This window comes from Rhincodon typus, chromosome 39, assembly GCF_021869965.1.
Source record: "Rhincodon typus isolate 14 chromosome 39, sRhiTyp1.1, whole genome shotgun sequence".
Classification (NCBI taxonomy): domain Eukaryota; kingdom Metazoa; phylum Chordata; class Chondrichthyes; order Orectolobiformes; family Rhincodontidae; genus Rhincodon; species Rhincodon typus.
In genome coordinates, this window is record NC_063370.1 from 18,040,344 (window position 1) to 18,068,328 (window position 27,985).

A 27,985-nucleotide genomic window follows, 5' to 3' on the forward strand; every position below is an offset into this window, starting at 1 on the left:
AGGGGACATAGCTTTAAATTGAGGGGTGATAGATATAGGACAGATGTCAGAGGTAGGTTCTTTACTCAGAGAGTAGTAAGGGCGTGGAATGCCCTGCCTGCAAAAGTAGTAGACTCGCCCACTTTAAGGGCATTTAAATGGTCATTGGATAAACATATGGATGATAATGGAATAGTTTAGGTTAGATGGGCTTCAGATTGGTTTCACAGGTCGGCGCAACATCGAGGGCCGAAGGGCCTGTACTGCGCTGTAATGTTCTATGTTCTATGTTCTATGACATACCCATAATGGAGAGGCCTGCTACCATCATTGAAGTTTGGGGTACATCCCCGAAGACTGTAATATCTCTGTCACATCAGTCTGAGAGTTGGGTCTATTCAGCCCTTCCATGGGGAAGCTCTGGGTTCATCCCCAACCTGCATTCTTGTGTCTCTGGTTCGGGCATTCTCTTGCGAATTGTCCTTCCTAGCCACAGTTTTAACACTTGGGCGCCCAGCTTTGAGTCTTTCCTGTTTCTGAGACGGTTCTCTACCTCTGCCTTTACCTCTTGCCACTTTTGGGTAGGCTGGAGGGAGTGCATTCTGAATGGGTCTTCCCCCTTCATTTCTCCAGGTTTATGCCTGATCTTTAACAGACATCATCCTTACCCCTGAGGTTTTGGGAAATTTTGTTGTTTCCTTTTCCCATGCTCTAATCATCTTCCTGATTACCCAGGCCTCTGTGTGCTTGTCATCAGTGGGATCAAACTCCTCTAATACCCTCTTTGACTCCTCAGACACCAGCGTTCTCAGCCATCCATTCATAGCTTTTAAATCATTACATTATTGCTTCCATCCTTCCACCTCAGCTCTAGCTGTTTGGACTTCTCCCTCTTGCTTACTCCTTTCCCGAACCAGCTTCTCACACTGAATCAAGTACCGGATCATATACACCACATCCGCACTCCTCTGTCCTTGCAGATCGATTACCTTTTCAATAAGGTGGGCTACCTCCTCACAAAGCCTCTTATTCTCTTCCTCCAGTCTTTCCCTCTTTACCATCTCTAATTTGATTTGCTGTCAGCACTCTATCCATTCCTCCATTAAACAGCCAATCACTACAACCTTCTGTACTGTTTTAAACTTCTTGTCCGAAATTTTTATTTGGGCAACCTGTCAAAGGGCTTCCCCAGTGGACTTTCCCTTGTCCCTAGTGTGACCTACATATTTCCCGTATTGCGGCCACTTCCCTATTATGTACTTCTGGAGGACCCCCGTCCAATCAGGGCAGTCCATTCCCTCCTGATTCAGCATTGTATACTAATGATTAACCCCAAGCTCCCATCCAGACTGACTCAAGTCTGGGTGGGAGGGAAGACAGACAGACAGGTCAAGGAGGCAGGGATGAGGCTAGTAGGTAGGAAGTGGGGGAATAGTCTCAAATTGGACTTCATAAGTTTCAAAATCTCCCCACCCCCGACCTCATCCCAAGACCAGCCCAGCTCATCCTCGCCTCCTTGATCTGTCCGTCTTTTCTCCCACCTATCCGCTCCTCCCACCTCACTGACCAAGGACCCCCACCCCCACTTCCTACCTACTAGCCTCATCCCCCGCCTCCTTGACCCGTCCATTGTCCCTCCCTCCCAACTGACCAAGCCCCATCCCAACTCCCTACCTATACTCTCCTTTACTGGCTCCATCCCCGCCTCCTTGACCTGTCTGTCTTCTCTCCACCTATCTGCTCCTTTATCCACCTTCCATCATCACCTCCCCCTCTCTCTATTTATTTCAGAGTCCCCTTCTTCTCCCCCATTTCTGAAGAAGGATCCAGATGTAGTGCTAATGTAGTGCCATTACTTAAGAAAGGTGGTAAAGAGAAACCAGGAAACTATAGACTGGTAAGCCTGATGTCAATGGTGTGTAAGTTATTGGAGAGGATTCTGAGGGACAGGATCTATATGTATTTGGAAAGGCAAACACTGATTAGGGATCGTCAACATGGCTTTGGAAAATGTTGGCATATTGTGGCACAAATCTAGCCCCATGGCTGTTCTATGTGTCTGGATGAAGAACTGGTTGTCGAAGATGAAGACATTGTGGTTGAGGATGAAGTGGATGAGTTGTCAGATGATGCCTGGAAATTGGCAGTTGTTGATATTGAGTGCAGAGACTGCAGTGATGCCGTTGTAAGGGATGCTGGCGTAGAGTGTCGAAACGTCCATTGTCATGAGAAATGTTCCTGGTTCGACTGGTCTGTGGGTGCTGAGTTTCTGTAAGAAATCTGTAGTGTTGCGACAGAAGCTGGGGTTCCCTGTACGATGGGTTTCAAGATGTCTTTGACATAGCCGGAGAGGTTCTCTCACAGGGTCCCATTGCCTGATATGATGGGATGTCCAGGTGTGTTGGCTTTGCGTATCTTTGGAAGTCAGTAGAAGTCCCCTATGTGAGAAATACATGGGATAAGAGTGCGTAAGGTACTCTGAAGGACTGGATCAAAAGTCTTGATCAGTCTGAGTTGACAAATGTGTTCTTTGATCGGATTGGCAGGTAATTGTCTGTATGCTTCCTTGCAGTAGTCCATTCTATTCTGTATGACAATGGCTCCTCCTGTGCCTGCTGATTTGATGACAATGTTGCAATTGGTCTTGAGAGCATGGATAGCATTGCATTGTCCTTGTGCGGCATTTTGCCCTGCCTTGAGTCCAGCTGATGAATCTGGCATTCATGCATTCCCTGATGGTATGAGCATACACGTCAAGCCCAGGGCAACAGCCCTCTGGAGGGGTCCAATTGGACTCCTTTGGCTGCTCCACCACAGATTTCTCTGTCAACTGTTTTGGCTCATCGGTTGTCTCATTGGACTCGCTGACATCTTGGAAGAATTCCCAAAGTCTCATTCATCTGATGAATTCCTCTGTCTGCTGTGAGACCAATGGTGGTGCGGCAGAAATTGAACCTTGGCTGAAAACTTTGATCTCGTCCGGTTGAAAAGTGTGGCCAGATAAGTTGATGGATTTTCCAGTGGTGGTACCGTTTTCAAATGTGGTATCAAAATTGGTTGTATAGTGGACAGTGAAGATGATTATCTCAGAGTACAACTGGACCTAGATCAGATGGTTTGATAGGCCAAGAAGACGAAGATGGAATTTAATTTACATAATGGTCAGGGGTAGCATTTCGGTAAGGCAAATCAGGGCAGGACTTATACACTTAATAGTAGGATCCTTGGGAATGTTGCCAAACAAAGATCTTGGTTGCAGTTCCACAGTTCCTTGAAAGTGGAGTCGCAGGTAGTGAAGAAGCTATTTGGTGCACTTGTCTTTATTGATTAGTACATTGAGTATTGGAGTTGGGACATTATGTTGCGGCTGTGCAGGACATTGGTTAGGCCACTTTTGGAATACTGTGTTCAGTTCTGGTCTCCCTGTTATAGGATAGATGTTAAATTTGAAAGGGTGCAGAAAAGATTTGCAAAGATGTTGCCAGGGTTGGAGGCTGGGGCTATTTTCCCTGGAGCATCAGAGGCTGAGGGTTGACCTTATAGACGTAAATAAAAGCATGAGGGGTATGGATACGGTGAATAGCCAAGGTATTTTTCTCAGGGTAGGCGAGTCTAAAACTAGTCAGCATGGGTTTAAGGTGAGAGGGAAAGGTTTTTTTAAACTGGGCCAGGGCAACATTTTCAGACAATGGTGCTTGTACGGAATGAGGTGCCAGAGGAAGTGGTGGAGGTTGGTACAGTTACAACATTTAAAAGGCATCTAGATGGACACATGAATAGGAAGGATTTAGAAGGATATGGGCCAAATTCTGGCAAATGGGACTAGATTAATTTAGGATATCCAGTCCGCATGGACGAGTTGGACTGAAGAGTCTGTACAACTCTATAATTAAAAGTAACTAATTCTGAAAAAAAATGTAGGCTTCAAAGTAGAAAAACACTGAACTCTGGCGCACATTTTATAACAATGAGGGATATGTTTCCAATGAAGAGACATTGCACTTAAAACATTAACTTTGCTTCTTTCTCCACAATACTGCTGAGTTTCTCCAACACACATTTGTTGGTGTTAGCAAACAGCCTTTTTAAAAAATCATTAATTCATTCACTCAATGAATGTGGGCACCTGAGGCTAGACAACCAATAATTGCCCATCCTAGTTGCTTTTGAGAAGGTGATGGTGAGCTGCTTTCTTGAATCATTGCAGTCCACATGGTGTAGGTAGACCCACAATACTCATAGGGATTGAGTTCCAGGATTTTGACCCAGTGACCATGAAGGACCATCTGTTTTTAATATTTCCAGTCCACTGTCATTGAATTTATAAAAATTCTTTTTTCTTCTTTCTTTCTCCGAATACAGGGGTCTGTTTACAGAATCACGAGAATGAAGGCTTTCCATCACCAGTTGTAATCCTCCCATTCATGAAACATGGGGATCTCCACAGCTTCCTCTTGTATTCTCGCCTGGGAGAGAGCCCTGTGGTAAGTTCCAGCCATAATCTCAAGAATCTTGAAGGCATCCACTCTTGGTAAACGAACATTGATGTTGGTCGGTTTGTTGAGAGATCACCCAGTTCTACCTGCTCCGTTGATAGGGGTGACTATATCTTCAAAAGTTAAACTGAGACACACTGAATGTGGTATTCATTGTTGTTTAACATATTGGATATTCAATGGTAAGGGTCCGGCAGAGGGGCATTATAAAAGAAATTGTGATGGCATCTACTAGGGTGTTTCAGCTTGGGTTCTAGAATATGGGGAGATGTTCACTGACCATGTTCAGTACCTTTAGTGACTCCACAGATCCTGAAGCAATCTATGCCAAATGCAGCAAGACTTGGATAATATCCAGGCTTCGGCTGAAAAATGGCAAGTGGCATTTGTACCACACAAATGCCAGGCAGTGACCATCTTCAATAACAGACAATCTAACCATCACCCATTGATGGTTTACATTGACAATAGTGAATCCCCTGTGATCAACATCTTGTAGGTAGTCATTGACCAGAAATTGAACTAGATTAGCCATGCACAAACTGTGGCTACAAGAGCATGTCAAGGCTAGGAATCCTGCATCAAGTAAACTCCAGCAACACTCAAGAAGCTTCACATTATCCAGGACAAAGCAGCCTTCTTGATTGGCATTATACTCATGCACATTCAGTCCCTCCATCACCTGACATTCAAAAGCACAAGTTCTATCTGTAAGACAACTGCAGAAATTCACCAATACTCCTTAGGCAATAACTTCAAGTCCATGACCTTCACATGTGGAAAGACAAAGGCAGCCGATACAAGGGAGAACTACCAAAATTCCCCTTAATTCGATTAACATTTCAAGTTGGAAATCTATCTCCATTCCTTCGGTGGCGCTGCATCAAAATCCTGGAATTTGTACCTCTGTGTGCAGACACATGCACGTGTTGTATTCTGGATGCAGTTCGATTGGTCAAAGCACTCGGTTTGAAACTAAAGTCTTTATTCATACACTATAAAATACAGAAAAAATAAAAATAAAGAAAAGAATTGGTTTAACTGTAACTCTACTGAAATGCTTAACAAAATAATATGTATATTAAATACACTCATTAATTGTTCCAATATAGTAACATCCCATAATCATACCTTTGGCAAAGGCAAATTCAGTAAACAGCTGAATTGTCTCACATGCAATTCCAGCAGCAGGAAGAGAACCCCAGCTTTCATTTGTAACATAGAAAGGAATGTGAGCATCCACATCCAGCTTCAAGACCTCACCAACTGCAGAAAGCTAAAACTAGAAATCCTGGTTCTGGGGGAGCTTGACCCCCACCCATTCAGGCTGCTTGTATTGTTCCAATTTTTTTAAATGCCCAAGACCTCATAACTTTAAACAGCTTTGAGTGGACTGCTCGCCACCTCTGTCTCAACCTTTTTTATTAAAAACAAGAGGCAAAATACATCACTTAAAGCCATGGTATCATCACAATCACATGAGTGAATAAACAAAAGTACAGCAAGCAGGCAGCCATATGTCAGAGTCTTAGGGGAGCTGTCCTCACTAAAGTCCATGCTGGTGCCTGTCAGTGAGGAGGTCGTAGTATATTAAGTCAAAGGCAGCTTCCCACACCTGTCAAGAGAATTTGCCTTGGTCAGGCATCCAGTGAGTGTTCTTTGTTCAGGGTAGGTTTTCCTACCATCTGGCATGTTTCACAAGAATTGTACTGTATCTTTATGAAGTCTTGGCCATATAAAATACCTTGTTTATTAATGCCTGTGTTTTCCGTGTTCCTTTGTACCCCGCCATAAGAACTTCATATGCTAACCGTAACATCTCTTCCGAGTATCTTGTCGCTACCACTATTTGATGAACAAGTATCCTTTCTTTATCCATAGATCCGAGAGGATATCTCCACTTTCTCATCAAAATTCCATTTTTAGTCTAATAACATTCTGGAACTCCTTCAGCCTCAGTGTCCGTGTGAGCTGTCTGTGCCAACTTACTTAACCCTGGATCTGCTTCCTATGTCTCAATAAATGAAAACATGACAAACACCTCATTTGATCTATCCAATTCTTATAGTTAGCCTAAAATATGCTTGTGATATCACTGATGATGGACTTAATTTATCCATTGCTGTAGTCACAACACAATGGAAAAGTCTCGAACATTTCCTTCAACTGTTCCATTTCTATAGCTTCAACTGGACTTTCCATGATTATAGATGAAGCTATACTTTTACTTCTGCCAAATCATTCCTTAGCAATAAACAAACTTCATCCATAGCTAATTTCTTAACCACCCAGCTACCACTAGTCCAGACAACTAGTCACACTTCAACTGGACCTTGTACAATTAAACTGGGATTTACTCTTTAATTATCCCATTTAATATATCTTGACTTTCATTGAACTCTCAGAAGGGAAAACTATATCCTTCTCCAGCAAGAAAATTTGAGTAGTCCCTATATCTCTTCGATTGGCTTAGATTCTTCCTTTGAAGTAAAAGAGGGTATCTTCCATCAGGTAATAATGCTTTATACGTTACATCTATCCTATGTACCTTTTTAGTTTCAGTTAAAGTTACAATCTGATGTATGCCTTTTCCTCCTGAGTTTCCTTTTCAGACTCATGGTCATAGATACCAATAAGTCCTATGGATTTCCCTTTCAACTTCCAGCATCTGGAATGAATGTGTCCCTTTTTATAATTAGAACACCTTGGTTTCTGATTTTCACCTTACCCACAGTACTTTGCTTTCTGATTTATGGAGGAAACCTTGGGTACTTGCCTTCCTTTCACTTCCCCGTTTCCTACCTTTTTTGAATCTGAGGGTGATGGAATAAAATTTATTTTTATGGTTTATTGATATTATTGCTGCTGTCGAGCAGTTGCAACCCTTGATCCTCACCATGGGTTCTTATTGCAGAAAGTAGTGAATTTTTAGATTCCTCGAAGAGAATAACCTCTCTAATTGTTTCATAGATGATTTCACCTTCATTACTCTTATCCACCCATCAAAATTACTTTGCTTAACCCTTCAATGTAGGTTTGCCCTAGCTGCTTCCCTAAATTTAGGAACCTTTGCCTATATGCGTCAAGCACCAACTCTTAAGCAGCCAACACAGTTTCCGGCATTTATATCTAATGCTGAGAAACCGCCTCTGACAGTGAATTTCCTGTACTTTATCTATCGCCCTTACACTGGATGAGCAATTCCCACTCCTCTTAACTTTCCTGCTCCTCTGATGCTGCTTGGCCTGCTGTGTTCATCCAGCTCTACACCTTGTTATCCCACTCCTCTTTTGTCCAGTTAAACTGTTGAACCATTTCCTCAAATGACATGTCTCCATATCCCTGTCAAATTTTGGTTGGACCTGTGAAAATTTGAACAAATCCTTGAACTTTGAATTATGGCTCAGATTCTCCCTACCAAACTCAGCTTCTGATGTCTATTCTTTCAATTGTGCAATTTTTAGCTTCTCATCACGTTCTCTTACTTGTCTTTCCCTTTGCTCTTTGAATTATAATTTTCACACGGTGGCTCAATGGTTAGCACTGCTGCCTCACAGCTCCAGGGACCTGGGTTTGTTTCCACCCTTGGGCAACTGTCTGTGTGGAATTTGCATATTTTCCCCGTGTATGCGTGGGTTCCCTCTGGGTGCTCCAGTTTCCTCCCACAGCCCAAAGATGTCCAAGTTAGGTGGATTGGCTAGGCTAAATTGCCAGGGGTGTCTAAATTAGATCTGTTAACAATGGAAAATATTGGGTGGGGGCATGGGTCTGTGTGTGATGCCCTTTGGAGGGTCAGTGTGGACTTGTTGGGCCCAATGGCCTGTTTCCACACTGTAGGGACTCTGTTTTGGTCTTCACATTTCAATTTCCTGCTTTCTTAATCCTAACACTCTTTACTTATCGTTTTCTGCCATCTCTGGTTTCCTCATGTTCCAACCATTTCAACTGTAATTGAATTACACCCAATCCTGACACTTCGCTACCTAAATTGCTTGACAACTTTTGTACTTCCTTTTAAATCCAAGAGTTGTGCCAGTGCTTCAATTATCTCTAACTTTTTAGCTCTGTCAGGCAATGCTACCCACCACTTTACCCAACAAATCAATCATCCTTGACTTTGCTGTTTCCAGTGCTATGCCTTAAGCCCCAGTGCCCGATGATAACCACCCCAGGTTATTGAGAAGCAAAAGAGGAGATTTCTGGGCCCTTGACCAAGATCTTCATATCTTTGCGAGCCACTAGAGAAGTCCCTGGAGGACTGACAAGTAGCTAATGTTGTTCCTGTGTTCAAGAAGGGAAATAGGGATAATCTAGGAAAGTATAGGCTGATGAGTCTCACATTGATGGTTGGGAAGATATTAGAGATTATTAGGGACAAATTTATGCACATTTGGAAAAGCCTACCTTAATTAGGAACAATCAGCATGGCTTTGTGCAGAGCAGGTCATGTCTTACTAACTTGATTGAATTTTTTTGAGGAGGTGACAAAGGTAATCGATGAGGGTAGAGCAGTGGATGTTGTCTACATGGATTTTAGGAGCTGCACTCTGAAAGTTTGTGATTTCAAAAACACATTGGACTATAACCTGGTGTCATGTGACTTCTGACCTTGTTCACAGTTCAACACCAGCACCTCCACATCATGGCTACATGGATTTTACTGAGGCTTTTGACAAGATCGCTCATGGCCAGCTCATCCAGAAGATTAAGATGCATGGTGTCCACAGTAACTTGGCCATGTGGATTCAGAATTGGGTTTCCCATAGAAAGCAGAGGGTAATGGTGCAAAGATGTTTTTCTGGCCTGAGGTCCATTACCAATGGTGTTCTGCAGGTATCTGCACTAGGATCTCTGCTGTTTGTGACGTATTTAAATGTCTTGGATGAAAATGTAGATCAGTTTGTTAGTGAGTTTGCAGATGATACAAAGATTGGTGGAGTTGTGGATAGTGCAGAAGATTATCAGAAGATACAGTGGGATATAGATCAATTGCAAATATGGGCAGACAAATGGCAGATGGAGTTTAATCCGGGTAAGTGTGAGGTCCTGCATTTTGAGACGTCAAATGTTAGGGAAAAGTATACAGTTAATGGCAGGACCCTGAAGAGCATTGATGTACAGAAGGATCTTGGGGCTCAAGTTCATCGCTCCATGAAAGTAGCTACGCCAGCAGATAGGGTGGTAAAGGCAGCATATAGCATGCTTGCTTTGATGTTGCAGCTTTAAAAGACTTTGGTTAGGCCACACTTAGAGTATTGCATTCACTTCTAGTTGCCATATTACAGTGAGGATTTGGAGAGGATACAGAAGGGATTTACGAGGATGCTGCCTGGATTAGAGAGTATGAGCTATCAGGAAAGGCTAGAAAAACTTGGGTAGGTTTCTCTGTAATGGCAGAGGATGAGGGGGGACTTGAAAGAAGTCTATAAAATTGAGATTCAAAGATAGGGTTCACGGTGGTGGTGGAGGCAGATATGATAAGGGCATTTAAAGGACTTTCGGATAAGCACATGAATAAGCAAGGAATGGACAGGTATGGACCAAGGGTAGGCAGAAGGGATTAGTTACGTTTGGTGTCATATTCGGCACAACATTGTGGGCTGATTGGGTCCATTCCTGTGCTGTACAGTTCTGTGTTCTAAGTGCAGTACAAAATCCAATATTTTTCTTCACCTGTATTATGTATCAAATCACACCCAAGTCCTCCTCATCTTTGTTTCCAATCCAAATCAAATACAAATCCTGGACATGAGCCCCTGAGTTAGCATGCCATAAATCCAGCCCCTTTATTCCCCAAGTCCTATTTTTAAAAAAAATTATGCACAGTAATCAATTTACCTAACTTTCAGACCAAGGCTGATAGAAAGCATGAACTGTTTCTTTCTATGCTGAACAAGGATTATTTTTATAAGTAATAAGACTATAAGCAAATAGGTATAGACCATTGGCACATAACACTACGAACTAAAACTCTAACCTCCTTATATGCACACATAGACAAACAAATAGTGATTAAAGATCACTGACAGAGGTTGAAAAATTGGAAAGTTAGGTCATTGCTCCCTGGGGAAGAAATGATCTTTATTCAACTAGTCAGGCCCTTAGTGATCAGTTGCTTTTCTCTGGAAGCTTCTAATTACTTTGTAAAAAGTACAGAATGAGGTTGGAAAATGTCTCTAATTTATCAATTCAAAAGGCATAACTCGGAGCAACTGCTGCAGGAAAAGTAGCTTATTTTCTTTAAGCTTAAAACTGAATTGTTTTTACTGCAGACAGCAGGCAGCCTCTGCTGAGTAGAACAACACACCCTTCAGAGTCTTTCTCTCTCTCTGTGTGTCTGTCTCTACATGTTTTCAGTTATCTGAGAACCTATCAACTTCACTTGTGAACAACTCCTCAGCTCCTGATTGTTTGTACATTACAGGAACTCACAACCAGAAAAACAAACAGGGACAGCACAGTGACACAGTGGTTAGCACTGCTGCCTCACAGCACCAAGGACCTGGGTTTGATTCCACGCTTAGGCGACTGTCTGTGGGGAGTTTGCACATTCTCCCCACATGTGTGTGGATGTGTCGAACAAGTGGTCAGAATGTTCCAGCCCTCTCACCTCAACTTTCTAATCAGAGTTAGATCCACCATGTTAAGGAGCCAGAAAGATTTTTCTGATATTTCCCTTTCCTACTCCTGGGATCCCAAGGTCCAAGTTACCTAATCCTCCCTGAGTATTCTGCCTAACTCAGCAATAAAAGGAACAAATAGAGAGGCACTTCCTGTTCTCTGTCAGGTGTCTTACATAACAAAAGTGATGATGCTTCATTAGTTATAAAATGCTTTGGCATATCCAGACACGCTCCTCTATACATGGCTTTAGCCCTTTCTCCATCTCATACGTTTGTGAATTGTTGATTCTCTCTCTTCTAGTACCTCCCGATGCAGACACTGGTAAAATTCATGACTGACATTGCTCGGGGCATGGAATATCTCAGCAACAAGAACTTCATCCACAGGGACCTGGCTGCACGCAACTGCATGTGAGTCCATTGTGATTTGTCTAGCCTTGTCACCTTCTCTGCTATCATGTATCTCACCTGATCTGTCATTCTCTCCATCAGGGTTTCACAGGTACTAACTGTTTGATTCCAAGAGCACCATGTCCAAACAGACCTGTAACCTGGTGTCCATGTTAATTCCATCTGATTCACTGGATGGATAACATGGCTTATTTTCCCTGTTTTAAACCAGTAACATGGAAAACATAGAACAATACAGCACAGGAACAAGCCATTCAACCAACTATGTCTGTGCTGACCGTGATGTCATCCCAAACTGATCCTATCTGCCTGCACATGGCCCTCTATTCCCTGTCTGTTCATGTCTGTCTAAATGCTCTTAAACTTTGCTAATGTATCTGCTTCTACCACCTCCTTTGGCAACACACTCCAGGTACCTACGCTCCGCTGTGTAAATAAAAACTTTCCTTGCACCTCTCCTTTAAACTTTTCCTCCTCTCACCTTAAACCTATGCTCCCTAATAGACATTTGTACCCTGGGAAAAAGATTCCAACTGTCCACCCTATCCATGTCAAATATAATTTTAAATACTTTTAACAGGTCACCCTTCAGCCTTCGGTACTCTAGCAAAAGCAATCCAAGTTTGTCCAATCTCTCCTTGTATCTAATTCACTCCAATCCAGGCAACATCCAGTAAACCTCTTTTGTACCCTCTCCAAAACCTCTTCATCCTTCCTTTATTGTGTGGAGAGAAGAGCTGCACACGATACTCCAAATAGAAACATGGAAACGTAGAAGATAGGAGCAGGAGGAGGCCATTCAGCCCTTCAAGCCTGCTCTACCATTCTTCACTATCATGGCTGATCATCCAACTCAGGAGCCTAATCCTGCTTTCTCCATATAACCTTTGATCCCATTTGCCCCAAGTACTATATCTAGTTATCTCTTGAATAAGTCTCTTTGAGATTTTCCCTCATTCATCTGAAAACAATCCCAACCTAGTCAATCTCTCCTTATACATCAGACCTGCCATCCCTAAAATCAGCCTGGTAAACCTTCGCTGTACTTCCTTGAGAGCAAGTGCATCCTTCCTCAAAGGAGACCAAAACTGCACACCATATTCTAGGTGTGGCCTCACCAAGGCCCTGTATAACTGCAACAACACATCCCTCCTCCTGTACTTGCAACCTCTCGCAAAGAAGGCCAATATATCATTTGCATTCTTTACTGCCTGCTGCACCTGCATGCTTACCTTCAGTGACTGGTGCACAAGGACACCCAGGTCCCGCTGCATACTGCTCTCTCCCAATTTACAGCCATTCAAGTAGTAATCTGCCACCTTGTTTTTGCTTCCGAAGTGAATAACCTCACTTTTATTCAAATTATACTGCATCTTTAGAAATTGAATAGGAACTGGCTGAGGAGTAAGAACAGAAGGTGGCACGGTGGCTCAGTGGTTAGCTCTGCTGCCTCACAGCACCAGAGACCCTGGTTTGATCCCACCATCAGGCGACTGTTTGTTTGTGTCGAGTTTACACATTCTCTCTCTGTCTGCGTGGCTCTCCTCAAGGTGCTCTGGTTTCCTCCTACAGTCCAAGTATATGCAGGTTAAGTGGACTGGCCACGTTAAATTGCCCATAGTGTCCAGGGATGTGCAGGTTAGGTGCATAGCCATGGGAGGTGCGGGGTTACGGGGGCAGGGTGGGGGTTCGGACCTGGGTGGGATGCTCTTCAGACATCTCGTGTGGACTCAATGGGCTGAATGGCCTGCTTCCAAACTGTAAGGATTCTATCCTGAGATATTTTGCATCAGTCTTTATGGTGGAAGATACTTCAAACACCCCATTAATAGTAACAAATACATGGGAGGAATTAAGTACCATCAGTATAAGAATACTAATGAGGCTAAAGACTTGGTAAATCCATGGCTCCTGATGGCTTGCATCTTAGGATCCTAAAAGGTGTAGCGACAGAGATAGTGGAGGCATTGTTGTAATTTTGTATTCTGGAGGATTGGAAAACTGCCAATATAACACCCCAAATCAAAAGAGAGGGAGGCAAAAAACCGATTACTTAAGGTTAGATGTGGAGGTGCTGGTGTTGGACTGGGTGAACCAGGTCAAAGATCAATGACACCAGGTTATAGTCCAACGGTTTATTTGAAGACACAAGCTTTTGGAGTCTCACTCCTCCTTCAGGTGTCAGTGAGAGGTGGCATCAGATATAGAAATTATAAGCAAAGATCAAAGTCACAGAACTGATGCGATTATATTGAACAAACCTAAGATGGCTGTTAAATCTTTAATCAGTTAGAAAGGATTAATATGCAAATCCCAGAATTTCTTCCAAGTCACTGCCCTGAGATAACTAGTAGTTTTATCAGTATACCAAGAGGTGACATCTCAGGTCAGACAACGCATTTTAGGTGTTAGGCCTTGTTATTTTTTTTCTCTCTATTCATTTGTGGGATGTGGGTGTCGCTGGCTGGCCAGCATTTCTTGCCCATCCTTACTTGCCCTTGAGAAGGTGGTGGTGAGCTGCCTTCTTGAACTGCTGCAGTCCTCCTGCTGTGGGTTTAACCACAATGCTAGTAGGGAGGGAATTCCAGGATTTTAACCCAGCGACAGTGAAGGAACGACGATATATTTCCAAGTCAGGGTGGTGAGTGGCTTGGAGGGGAACTTGGAGGTGGTGGTGTTCCCATATGTCTGATGCCCTTGTCTTTCTAAATGGAAGTGGTCGTGGGTTTGGAAGGTGCTGTCTGAGGATCTTTGGTGAATTTCTGCAGTGCATCTTGTAGATTGTACACACTACTGCTACTGAACGCCGGTTGTGGAGGGAGTGAATGCTTGTAGATGTAGTGCCAATCAAGTGGGTTGCTTTGTCCTGGATGGTGTCAAGCTTCTTGAGTTTGTTGGGGCTGCACTCATCCAGGCAAGTGGGAGTATTCCATCACATTCCTGACTTGTGCCTTGTAGATGGTGGACAGGCTTTGGGGATTCAGGAGGTGCAACACCACAGTATCCCTAGCTTCTGACCTTCTCTTGTAGCCACTCTGTTTATGTGGTGATTCCAGTTGAGTTTCTGGTCAATGATAACACCCAGGATGTTGATCGTGGGGGATTCAGTGATGGTAACACCATTGAATGTCAAAGGATGGTGGTTAGATTGTCTCTTATTGGTGATGATCATAGCCTGGCATTTGTGTGGCATGAATGTCACTGACCACTTGTCAGCCCAAGCCAGGATATTGTCCAGATCTTGTTGCATTTGAACATGCATCAGTATCTGAGGAGTCATGAATGGTGCTGAACATTGTGCAATCATCGGCGTACATGCCCACTTCTGACCTTATGATGGAGGGAAGGTCATTGATGAAGCAGCTGAAGATGGACCTAGGACACTACCCTGAGGAACTCCTGCAGGGATGTCCTGGAGCTGAGATGATTGACCTCCAACAACCATGACCATCTTCCTACGTGTCAGGTATGACTCCAACCATCGGAGAGTTTGCCCCCTGATACCCATTGATTCCAGTTTTGCGAGGGCTCCTTGATGCCACACTCGGTCGAATGCAGCCTTGATATCAAGGGCTATCACACTCACCACACCTCTGGAATTCAGCTCTTTTGTCCATGTTTGAACCAAGGCTGTAATGAGGTCAGGAGCTGAGTGACCCTGGCGGAACCCAAACTGGGTGTCACTGAGCAGGTGCTGCTTGATAGCACTGTTAGCGACACCTTCCATCACTTTACTGATGATTGAGAGTAGACTGAGGTAATTGGTCGGGTTGGATTTGTCCTGCTTTTTGTGTACAGGATGTACTTGGGCAATTTTCCACATTGTCAGGTAGATACCAGAGTTGTAATTGTACTGGAACAGTTTGGTTAGGGGAGCGGCAAGTTCTGGAGCACAAGTCTTCAGTACTATTGCCAGAATGTTGTCAGGGCCCATAGCCTTTGCAGTATCCAGTGTCTCCAACCGTTTCTTGATATCACGTGGAGCCAATCAAATTGGCTGAAGACTGGTATCTGTAACGCTGGAGACCACTGGAGGGGGCCGAGATGGATCATCCACTCGGCCCTTCTGGCTGAAGATTGCTGCAACTGCTTCAGCCTTATCTTTTGGACTGATGTACTGGGCTCTTCCATCATTGAGGATGGGGATATTTGTGGAGCCTCCTCCTCTGGTGAGTTGTTTAATTGTCCACCACCATTCACAACTGGATTTGGCAGGACTGCAGAGCTTAGATCTGATCCATTGGTTGTGGGTTCACTTAACTCTGTCTATCACTTGCTACTTTTGCAGTTTGGCATGCAAGTAGTCCTGTTTGGTGGCTTCGCCAGGTTGATACCTTATCAGGTATGCCTGGTGCTGCTCCTGGCATGCCCTCCTGCACCCTCCATTGAACCAGGGTTGATGGTAATTGTTGAGTGGGGGGATATGCTGGGCCATGAGGTTACAGATTGTGCTAGAGTACAATTCTGCTGCTGTTGATGACCCTCAGTGCCTCATAGATGCCCAGTCTTGAGTTGCTAGATCTATGCGAAGTCTGTCCCATTTAGCACAGTGATAGTGCCACACAACAGGATAGGTGTTATTCCCAATGTGAAGGCAGGGCTTCATCTCCACAAGGACTGTGCGATGGTCACTCTTGCCAATACTGTCATAGACAGATGCAACTGCAGCTGGCAGATTAGTAAGGATGAGGTCAAGTATGTTGTTTCCCTCACCACCTGCTGCAGACCCAGTCTAGCACTATGTCCTTTAGGACCCAACCAGCTCGATCAGTAGTACTGCTGCTGAGCCACTCCTGGTGATGGACGTTGAAATCCCTGACCCAGAGTACATTTTGTGCCCTTGCCATTCTCAGTGCTTCCTCTAAGTTTTGCTCAACATTGAGGAGTACTGATTCATCAGCTGAGGGAGGACAGTATGTGGTAATCAGCAGGAGGTTTCCTTGCCCATGTTTAACCTGAAGCCATGAGACTTCATGGGTTCTGGAATCAATGTTGAGGACTCCTAGAGCAGCACCCTCCCCACTGTGCTGCCACCTCTGCTGGGTCTGTCCTGCTGGTGGGACAGGACATTTCCAGGCATGGTGATGGTGGTGTCTGGGACATTGTCTGTAAGGTATGATTCTGTGATTATGTCAGGCTGTTGCCTAACTAGTCTGTGAGATAACTCTCCCCATTTTGGCACTAACATTTTGGTGAGGAGGACTTTGCAGGGTCAACAGGGCTATTTCTGCCGGTGTCTTTTCTGGTGCCTAGGTCGATGCTAAGTGATCCGTCCAGTTTCATTTCTTTGACACTTTGTCATGATTTGTACAAATGAGTGGCTTGCTAGGCCATTTCAGAAGGCGATTGAGAGTCAACACATTGCTGTGGGTCTGGAGTCGCATGTCGGCCAAACCAGGTGAAAAATCCTGGTTCCCTTCCCTATGTTATTCCAAATATTTCTGTTCTAATTTCCCTGACAGTCCAGAAAACCTTGGTCTCACTCCCCTGATATCATGCAAGTTCCTGATCTCTCTCTGCGATGTCCTGAAAATTATTGTCTCACCTCCCCAGTACCCTTGAAAATCTTAATCTCACTCCTGGTGATACCTTGATGCATAGAGTTATAAGCCAAAGACTTGCATCAGTGGTTAGACCTACAACACAGCCTGTGAATTTTTTTTACTTGAGTTTTGAGGACATCTTTGGATTAATTTAGGATATCTGGTCAGCATGGATGAGTTGGACCGAAGGGTCTGTTTCTGTGCTGTAAAGCTCCATGACTCTATCTTGCCCAGATTGAAGGACACAGTCAGCCACAAAGTGGGCCATGAGTTTAGTGGTGAGCGCCAGAAACAGGGGCCATATGAGTCCAGGAGAGGGGTAATACCCGAAACGTTGACTTCTCCTCCTCCAGATGCTGCCTGGCTTGCTGTGTTTTTCCAGCCTCCAGTTTGTCTGCTATATGCTCTTTGTTAGCAGTGGCAGGAACACAATTGACGTCCAGCAGCTTTGTAATGTTATGGGTGTTTTTAGAAATATTTCAAAGTCCTTGCTTATGAGTTTTAACTTTTTTTAATGTAATGTAAGTAGATGTAATTAGAACTTGACGTAAAGAAAAATAATTATATAAATGGCAAAGTATATTTTACAATATTGTAACAGTGCTAGAATCAAAGAATCCTGACAGTGTGGAAACAGGCCATTTGGCCCATTGAATCCACACTGACCCTCCCAAAAGCATCCCACCTACCCCCCATTCTACCTCTGTAACCCTGCATTTCCCATGGCTAATCCACCTACCTGGCCCATCCCTGGACACCATGGGCAATTTAACACCGAACCTGCACATCTTTGGACTGTGGGAGGAAACCGGAGCACCCGGAGGAAACCCACGCAGACACGGAGAGAAGGTCACGTGAAGGTGGAATTGAATCTGGTCCCTGGTGCTGTGAGGCAGCAGTGCTAACCACTGAGCACAACAAGGAACAATTTTCATTTGTTTATTATGTTTTGAGCTTGAATAACTGTAGAGGATTTTTACAGAGAATATTGTCACTGTGCCATGTAAAGAAAAGGAGAATTAGGACAGATGACCTGATCAAAAATGAAGATTTAAGGAGCATTTAAAGTGAGGTAGAGTTTGGGCCAAATTTTTTTACCAAGGTAGCTTGAGTCGGAAATTTCACAAAGGAAGCAGTGTCATGGGTGTGGATCTGCTAGCTCTGGAATCACCAGCAACATGCTGATACCAAGTCAGGTTTGTTTGAAGGCAAACTCTGGGACTTCATTCTAGGTGAATTGACGTCTTGTAGGCACCCCCCCACCCCTGTCGTCATCTTCTCCCCTCCCCATGACTCTTTATGCCTTCCATGCCAACTCAGCACCACTTAATCCGCTCCTACTGAACCCTCCAGTCTTTTGTGGCAGCTGTCAGCCAATCAATGGAACTCCGTATCCTCCTTGCCACTGTGCCATGCTTCATTGACAGCCATGACTCCAAAGGATTTGCACTACAGGGATTCTATTTTGATTGAAAACTGTTGACTTTACCTGATTGAGATTATTTAAGATTTTCTCTAATCACTTTTGTCAATGTCTCACCGTTATTTGAGACTGAAGTGATGTGATGTATTTGAAACCTCTGCTATTGATACTTTAGTGCTATATCTGATTAACATTTTTATCAAGTTGTAGGATGAGCAGATTTCTCGAAGATGTGATGGCTTTCTATTCTGAATAGTCCTGTACATGCCATTGTTACTGTAGGAACCATTGGCTCTAAATATAGTGTGTGTTGGCTGAAGAGTTAGACTGAGTTAGCCAAAAGGGTGTGAGGGCCAAAGGCAAAGGGGGGGAATGAATTGCCATGAGGGTTTAAGGAACCATGAAGGTGAGAGAAATTATTTGGAAAAGCATGAACATAAGGGGAGTGGAAGGGACATGGAGGCAAGGGAAAGATGTTTTGAACTTGGTTTTCAAGAGATTCCCAAATCCATGCAATAGTTCATGACTTCCATTATGGTGGCAAACAGTGAATCATGAAGAAGCTGACCTGACTACACAAACATTTACAGGACGGCATGTGGCTCAGTGGCTAGCACTGCTGCCTGACAGCACCAGGGACCCGGGTTCAATTCTATCCTTGGGCGACTGTCTGTGTGGAGTTGGCACATTCTCCCTGAGTCTGTGTGGGTTTTCTCCGGGTGCTCCGGTTTCCTCCCAAAGTCCAAAGATTTGCAGGCTAGGTGGATTGGCCATGCTAAATTTCCCATGGTATTCAGGGATGTGTAGATTGGGTGGGTTATAGGGAAATGGGTCTGGGTGGGATGCTCTGAGTGTCGGTGTGGATTTGTTGCGCCAAAGGGCCTGTTTCCACGCTGTAGGGATTCTATGATCGTTGGTGGCAACAAGATGCCCACTCCTGCAATGGAATTTGCCAGAACCAGAATGCAGGGTATGGTGTCCCTCCCTTAGCGTGTGAAAATTGGACTTTGGAGATTCCAAAATCAAGTCATTTTAAAGAACTTCAGAGTTGTTCCAAGTCGAACTCTGAAAATCTGAATCCAGGTGTGTTATGGAGAGAATTCCAGAGCTTGAACATAGTCAACTGCAGATCAATGGTGGTGGAGTTAAAATTGTGATATTCTTAAAATCTCTTGAGAGCAACGTGAAATAGTGCAGGGGCTTGTGAGGCTCGAGGTGATCTCAGAACAGGAGAGGCAGGATCTTGGAGGGTTTTGAAAATGAAGTTGAAAATTTTAAATTTTAAGGCATTGCCATACTAGGAGCCAATGTAAGTTCAATGGGCACTTGGGTGGTGTTTAAACAGACTTGGCAGGAATTAGGAAATGGTGACAAAGAGTTTAAATTTCTGGATGATGATAGGACAGAGACCAGATGTTTGAGTTGCTATTATTTTAAAGCAATGTCTTTCTCATTGCAGGTTAAATGAAAACATGAATGTCTGTGTGGCTGACTTTGGGCTGTCCAAAAAAATTTACAACGGCGATTACTACCGACAAGGCCGGATCTCAAAAATGCCAGTGAAGTGGATTGCAATTGAAAGTCTAGCAGACAGAGTTTACACAGCCAAAAGTGATGTAGTAAGTAATCTGCATTCTGAAATCCTGCCAAAGGTCTGAGGACTATGTAATTTAAAGTGAAGTACAGGTTTTTCATCCTTTACTGTTAAAGAAGTATTGGTAATACACTGTGCTTTGCAGATGGTGTACTTTGTAGCCATGGTGACTGCTTCCGATGATTGAGTACAGTGAAGGCTCCCAACAGTTTAGAAAATGGGAAATATAGCATCTTTATTCAAGGAGAGCGGCAGGAAGCAATTGGTCTGTTAGCCTGATATCTTTCATAGCAAAGATGTTAGAGTCCATTATTAAGAAGGTTATGGTAGACACTTAGAAAATCAAGATGTGATCAAACAGGGCTAATTTGCAATGTGAAAGTGAAGTCATGTTTAACTAATCCATTGAAGTTTTTTTTCTTAAAGTAACATGCACAGTAGATAAAGGGGAATTGGTAGATGTAGTTTGTTTGGATTTCCAAAAGGCATTTGATGAGGTATCACATCATAAGTTAACTGCACAGGATAAGAAGCAGTTCTGAGGAAGGATCACTGGACCTGAAGCACTAACTTTGATTTCTCTTCACAGATGCTGCCAGACTTGCTGAGCTTTGCCAGCAATTTGTTTTTGTACAAGAAGCAGCACACTGTGTAGGGAGTTACATATTAGTGTGGGGAAAGCATTGCTTAGCTAACAAGAATTAGTGTGGTGAATGGCAAACTGTGTAAAAATCCCCTTAGTTGGTTTAAAGGTTCTGACCCAGTTATCAATGGCATACATAACTTTGCCATTTCAATTAATGACTTACACATTTACTAAACTACCAAGTGATAGTACGTACCTGCAAAGACACTAATTGGTAGAAATCTGGCAAATACTGATCTTTCTCAGATGGTCGATCCTGGTGCATCGTCAGTTCAAGCGACTAAACCACTGAATCTGGTTACACCCCTGACTTGTTCTTGAAGCCTTGCTTTGTACTTTTCCCATGTTATGACTGTGTGTTATATTAGGTAATGCCTGGATCTGGGCTTTTCAATTCACTTTAATTACATTTCTATTCTGTCTGTCTGGTCTCTTTTTTTGCTAGGTACTGCTTGAAGAACTCAAGTGGCAGTCTGGAGTGTTACCTCAAATCTCTAGTGCTACAGTAATAAGGCATATTTATGGTCATAGAAACAAGACAGTGCAGTTCCCTAACCACTCCAATGCAGTGTACAGACTTTTAGGGAAAAAGCTGTTTGATCAATATATTCCCATCTGCTTTCCTCCTCTTGTCCATAAGAGAACCAATTGCATTTGTGGTGCCCATTTCAGCATAATGAGACAAACCTAGCACAGAGGATTCCACTACAAGACGTTTTATTTATTAGGAAAGAAATAAAAACACAGTTGCATGATTTAGAGTGACTGATAAGAGCAAACTTTTGTGCGTGTGTGTGTGTGTGTGTGGTTACATACCACAGAGAGCAGTGCGCGAGGTCAACTGTTTAAAATCTGTGAATGAGTCAGATGAAGGGAGCGAATATGTGGTAGATAAAGCCGCCTGTAACACTACAGTATGTAGGCAAATAAGTTATGAAGAGATGGTAGGTACTCTGCAGATGAATATAGATAGGTAAAGTGAGTGGGCGGAAATTTGGCAGATGGAGCATAATGTAGAAAAATGTGAACTTGTCCACTTTGGCAGGAAATAGCAATTAGAGAAACGGTATGCTATTTAAATAGAGAGGAATTGCAGAACTTTGTGATACAGAGGGATCTTGGTGCATGAATCACAAAATTAGTGTACAGGTACAGTAAATGATTAAGAAGGCAAATAGAATGTTGGAGCTTTTCCTGTATTTATCCAGGGCATTGGTGAGACCTTATCTGGAATATCATGAGTCGTTTTCATAGCATCACAGAGTCATTCAGTACTGAAGAGGCCTTTTGATCCATCAAATCTGTACTGCCAAAGCTCCACTAGTCACATTAATCCTGCTTTCCAGCACTAGGTTTAGAGCCTTGAATGTTATGACATTTTAAGTGCTCATCCAAGTTACCCTTCTCAACTACCCAGAATATGCTGAGTAAGCGATGGGCAAGACTTAGTCCAGAGAGCCGGATAACATTCCCGCTATGGCAGATGGTGGAATTTGAATTCAATGAATATCTGGAATTAAGATTGTAATGATGTCCATGAATCCATTGTCGATTGTCGGGAAAAACCCATCTGGTTCACTAATGTCCTTTAGGGAAGGAAACTGCCATCCTTGCCTGGTCTGGCCTACATGTGACTCCAGACCCACAGCAATGTGGTTGACTCTTAACTGCCTGCTGGGCAATTAGGGATGGGCAATGAATGCTGCCTAGCCAGCGACACCCTCATCCCGTGAATGAATAAAAAAAGTGCTGACATTGGAGGGGGTCCAGAGGAGATTTACAAGAATGATCTCGGGGATGAAGGGCATTTCATATGAAGTGTGATTTGAGGACTCTGGGTCTGTACTTGGAGTTTCAAACAATGAGGGGGAATCTCATTGAAACTTAGAGTGAGTGGACATGGAGAAGTTTTTTTTCCATTAGTTGGAGAGACTAGAAGGTGAGGCACAACCTCAGAGCCCTTTAGAACTGAGATGAGGAATTTCTTCAGCCAGAGGATGGTGAATCTGTGGAACTCATTGCAGAAGGCTGTGGAGGCCAAGTCAGTGAGTGCATTTAAGACAGAGATAGGTTCTTGATTAGTAAAGGGATCAAGGGTTGTTGGGAGAAGGCAGGAGAATGGGATTGAGAAACATATCAGGCATGATCAAATATTGGAAAAGACTCAATTATTCTGTGGTGTAGATCTCTGACTCCATGCCCTTCAAATAAGAAAGCAGCTGCTTTCTATTCACCCTGCCCATGCCCTTCATTATCTTATACATCTCAGTCAGGACCCTCTCAGCCTGCTCCGTTCCAAAGAAAACAACCCAAGCTTCTCTTCCTCAGCAAAGTGCTCAATCCCAGAAAACTTCCTGGTGCATTTATTTCCTCTGCACCCCCTCCAGTGCGGTCAAATTCTTACAATAGTGTCGTGACCAGAACTGCACACAGTACTCCAACTGTGGCCTAACCAAAGTCCTGTGCAACTCCAATACAACGTCCTTGCTCTTATAATCTATGCCTTCACCAACAAAGACAAGTGTCCTGTATGCCTCCTTAACTAATGTATTAACCTGCCTTGCTACCATCCGGTCTCTGAGGACATGCATCTCTCTGTTCCTCCGATCTTTCTAGTCTTGCCTTCTTATTTCTTCCAAAGTGCACCCCTCACATTTATCAAGGTTAAATTCTATCTGACCTGTTTGACTAATCCATCTACGTCCTCCAATAATCTGAGACCTTCTTTCTTACTATCAACCACCCAGCCAATCTTCATGTCACCCGCATTCTCACCTACATCTTTTGTATCTAATAGGGGGCCCAGCACTGATTCAATGGTATACCACTGGACACTGGCCTCCAATCACACAAACAGCCTTCTTATTTGAAAAAAAAATTGCTTTAGAAGCAGTTCAAAGAAGGTCATTCTCTGAAAAAAATATCTTGAAAGGACTGGGTAGAGTAGATACCAGGAGAATGTTTGTTTCCTTTAGCTAGGGAAACTGAAGTTAGTTGAAGAAAGAGCAATCTCTTTTATGTTAGTAATGAGGAGAATATTTCTCTCTGGGTGTTGAAGGTAGTGAAGATTGGGGCTTAAGGGCTAAGCTAGATACATTTTTAATAGCCAAGGGAATCAAAGGTTATGGGTACAGTACAAAATGGAGTTGAGGCTACCACCAGATCAGCCACGGTTGTGCTTCATGGCACAGCGGGCTAAAAGGGCCAAATGGCCTTCTCCAGTTCCTAGGTCCTTTGGTCTAATGTAATGAAGGCATTTCAAAATATGAGATTCAAAAGAGTCAATGAAGTCCATGAACTGGCTCACGATTGTACTCCAGACAACTGTCCTTCACCTCATGTTACCCAACTCGTGTATATCTGTTTTGCAACATTCCCAACACAGACACTTATTACCAATTATACCGTCAGTTTTCTGAGAGTTGTCTCAGTTTTTGAAGGGCTGTTGAATTGCAGTGAAGTTGATATTCTTATGGGGGTGTGGTATGGGTGAAGTTCTGAGCTGGTTGCTATCATAGTATAATTTGTTCTTTTCCCTGCTTCCAGTGGTCCTATGGTGTCACCATGTGGGAAATTGCAACCCGTGGGCAAACTCCTTATCCAGGTGTGGAAAACAGCGAGATCTATGACTATCTCCGACAAGGCAATAGACTCAAGCAGCCCCCAGACTGTCTGGATGCATTGTAAGGAATTTCTTTATGAATATGTTATTGATGAAACAGTATTTTTCCTAAGTTGAGCCTTTCTGCAGCCTTTTTCAATGGGCATTTGCCTAAATTAACTGAATAAGTAGCATTTTCAATTTCATTTTATTTTTTTCTGGAATATTCCCAAAGAGTTGAAGGTTTCCTAAAGGTTTTAGTAGTTTGTTCACTGGATTAACTTTTTCCGACAAAGTGAAATGTTTTATGGAATGATCGAATCATACAAAACAGAAGACATACTTCTGCCCATATTTCTGTACTGCCAAAACTAAAGTAAATCCACACTAAATCCCCCATCCAGCACTTGGGCCAAAGCCTTGAATATTATGAAATTTCAAGCGCTCATTTAAGCACTTTTTAAAGATTACCTGTCTTGCTACACTTTCAGACAATGCATTAGTCTAGGTGAAAATATTTTCCTTCAATCTCCTCTAAAACTGCTGCCTTTCACCTTAATTTTAAATGCATCAATCAGATCTTCCCAGATCAAGAATGAGAGGCATAGATAGGGTAGATGTGAGAATTTTTTCACCATGGCAGATGTGTCGAAGACCAGAGGACATAACTTTAAGGTGAGGAGTAAGTGGTTTAGAGGGGATCTCCAGAACATTTTTTCACCCAGTGGCCATAGAAATACGGAATGCGCTGCTTGAGAGGGTGGTAGAGGCAGGTACTCTCAACATTTAAGAAGCTTCTGGACGAGCACTGACAATGCCAGGGCATATTAGGCTACAGACCACGTGCAGATAAATGTAGTATAGGTTTATTGGTCAGCATAGACAGTGGGCCTGTTTCAATGCTTTATGACTCCAAGTGCACAGATTTAAGGTGAATGGCAAAAGAAGCATCGGAGACACAAGAAGTAGCTTTTACGTGCAGAGAGTGATTGGGATCTGGAATGTGCTGCCTAAGAATGTTATGGAAGTAGCTTTAATTGAGGCATTCAAGAGAAAATGGGTTTATTATCTGAAAAGAATAATGTCATCCCATGAATTTTCATCCAAAAGCAGGGTTAGTGACCAAAAACTGAAGACATGAACTTGATCCCATTTGTTCCTGTCTCATTGAGTGCCGATTGTCACAGTCCACCCATCAATGACTCTCCCGTTCAACCAGACTGCAGGGGAAAGTGATATTGCCAAGACTGCAAAGTATAATACACCAGATAGGGAATATAATGAAGTTACATGTCTAGTGCTTTGGATACAGATTAAGAAGTTTGATTTTTCTAATATTGTCTCAAATAGGTCAAGAAAATTTCTCATTGTAACGGTTAGCGCTTGGAATGTTCTTCTAAAAATGGGTGGTAAGAGTGAAATTTATTAAAACACTCAGAATGGAAAAAAGAAATTGAGAAAAAGAAACTTCAAAAGCATGTAATAATGCCATTAAGCGGCCATTCTTTTGGGGACAACAGATCAAAAACCTTTATCTCTGCTGTTAAATGATTTGATTGTACTGTTAATTTGTAAGGAAGTTTAATGCACAAAGAGACCCTTCAAGTTCTTCCAAACCCTTTTTGCCAGGTATGAGCTGATGTACTATTGCTGGCAACTGAACCCAAGAGAGCGGCCGACTTTTGAGATCATCTGCTGTCAACTGGAGAAGATTGTGGAAGACCTGCCACCGTCTTCAGACCCAGAAGAGATTCTTTACGTCAACATGGAAGATGCTTGTGGGAGGTCAGACAGTTGCTGTGAACAGGGAGCAGTTGGAGGCAGTGATCTTGAGGAGTGTTTGAAGGCGTCATGCTCACAGTTTTCCAAGGCACCTGTGGTAACATCAGTAGATGTCCACCAGTCAAATGCAGTCGATCGCTATGTGTTGTGTCCACCTCATGAGACTACCCGATCAATGGCAATGGCACCCTTAAGTAGCAATTCGCCTCCATGTTTAGCGGCGGAGGACTCCGCCCTGGAAGAAATGTGTGGGAGCGAGTGTAAATGAGAGTTGTCTGTGTTACTTGCCACTTCATATTTCCAGGAACCTTGCCTCAAATCACTCAAGTGATCTCCAAGTAAAGACACTGACTGCGTGCTATTGTTAAAAGAATGTATAATGTCACTTTGACCACGATAACATCAGAACAGTCCTGCAGTCAAGCCAAGTTGGCAATTGGAAAAGTGCAAACAACCAACCAATTTAACCTTAATCCCTCATGCCAATCTCTTGCATGTCATGAACTTCAGGACTTCTCTTGCTTCCCTTCTGTCAGACACTTTTCTTCCCTTTATCTAGCAGAGTTGGAGGGATACAGTGTCTAAATATCATATCACAGTGGCCTCAATCCAAAAGCACTTGGGGCTGATATCAAATATATATTGATGCTTTAATCATGTTTGATCATGGCTGTCATTGATCTGAGATGTATATGCTGAGAAGTGTACTCTTGAATCCAGCTTCCCAGTGAAAAACAAAGTAATGCAGGTGAAAGGCCAAAGGTCGCCAGTTCAGGGGATACGGGTTGCAATGAAGTTACATGATCTCTGAAACATGTGTTTAACTCCACTGTATCTATGACAATAGCAGAGGGAGTCTGAAATATTTGTGGATTATACAGGAAAACTTGTCGGTTTAAAAAAAATAGGTAAGTTCACTTCCAGAATTTAACATGTAAATTTTTTTTTTAAATAAAAAGAAAATGGCAGGGATATGATTAGAACTTTTTTCAAATTCATTCATGGGATGAGGGCATTGCTGGCTAGGCCAGCTTTATTTTCTATCCCTAACTGCCCAGAGGACAGTTAAGTCAACCACATTGCAGCAGGTCTGGAGTCACATGTAGGCCAAATGAGGTAAGAATGGCAGTTTCCTTCCCCAAAGGTCATTAATGAGCCAGATGGGTTGTTTCCAACAATCTACAATGTATTTATGGTTGTTATTAGACTCCTAATTCCAGATTTTCTTATTGAATCCAAATTCCAACATCTGTGGCAGGATTCAGACCCTGGTCCCCAGGTAATGCGCATTAACTGGATCTCTGGATTAACAGTCCAGCGATAATACCACTAGACCATTGCCTCCATTGTGTCGACATTTATCTGATTTGAGCACACTAAATGTAAAATTAAATTACATTTCAACACCCTCTACCTAGCCAGTTTGTTACTATCTCTAGTTGAATTGAAGTAAACACAAAATATATGATTGCTCCTCAATTTACCACAGAGCAAGTCAAATGCACCAATGAGCTAATTAAGCTTATCACTGACCTGATTCCACCTGCTGTTTTAAATACATTGCAAATCTAAATACAGCTGTCCCCTTTGTATTATTGGATCATGTGTAAACAGGGCCATTATCTTTTGTAGGATGTACTTTCTCAGTCATCAAAAAGAATCATTAGACATTGCTTAGTGATAAACAACATAATGAGTATGTGATGTGGGTCAGCATTTTGCATCATATTCTGGGACCAACAAGTTTTGAGTAGACACAGATCCTGAGCCCTGTCATCCAGCATAAGTGTCAGAGCTAAAATTGGTCCACTAGCTCTTTTGTTACCAGGACTAAATTCCAGGAACAATAAACCGATGCCAAAAATCATTTTGGACTTCTCTTGGCCT

General features: G+C 43.0%; 1 protein-coding gene across 1 annotated transcript in view; it reads left to right on the top strand.

Annotated features, from left to right (window-relative positions):
• The window catches only part of LOC109921356 (tyrosine-protein kinase receptor UFO), a 234,224-nt gene extending 207,118 nt beyond the window's left edge, over positions 1-27,106 (top strand). The window contains exons 17-23 of the mRNA XM_048618422.1: positions 3,119-3,140; positions 3,273-3,287; positions 4,342-4,463; positions 11,400-11,509; positions 19,935-20,094; positions 24,262-24,398; positions 25,946-27,106. Coding sequence (XP_048474379.1) covers positions 3,119-3,140; positions 3,273-3,287; positions 4,342-4,463; positions 11,400-11,509; positions 19,935-20,094; positions 24,262-24,398; positions 25,946-26,366 — 987 coding nt within the window. The 3' untranslated portion in view covers positions 26,367-27,106. The remainder of the gene's footprint in view (positions 1-3,118; positions 3,141-3,272; positions 3,288-4,341; positions 4,464-11,399; positions 11,510-19,934; positions 20,095-24,261; positions 24,399-25,945) is intronic.
• The last annotated feature ends 879 nt before the right edge of the window (positions 27,107-27,985 follow it).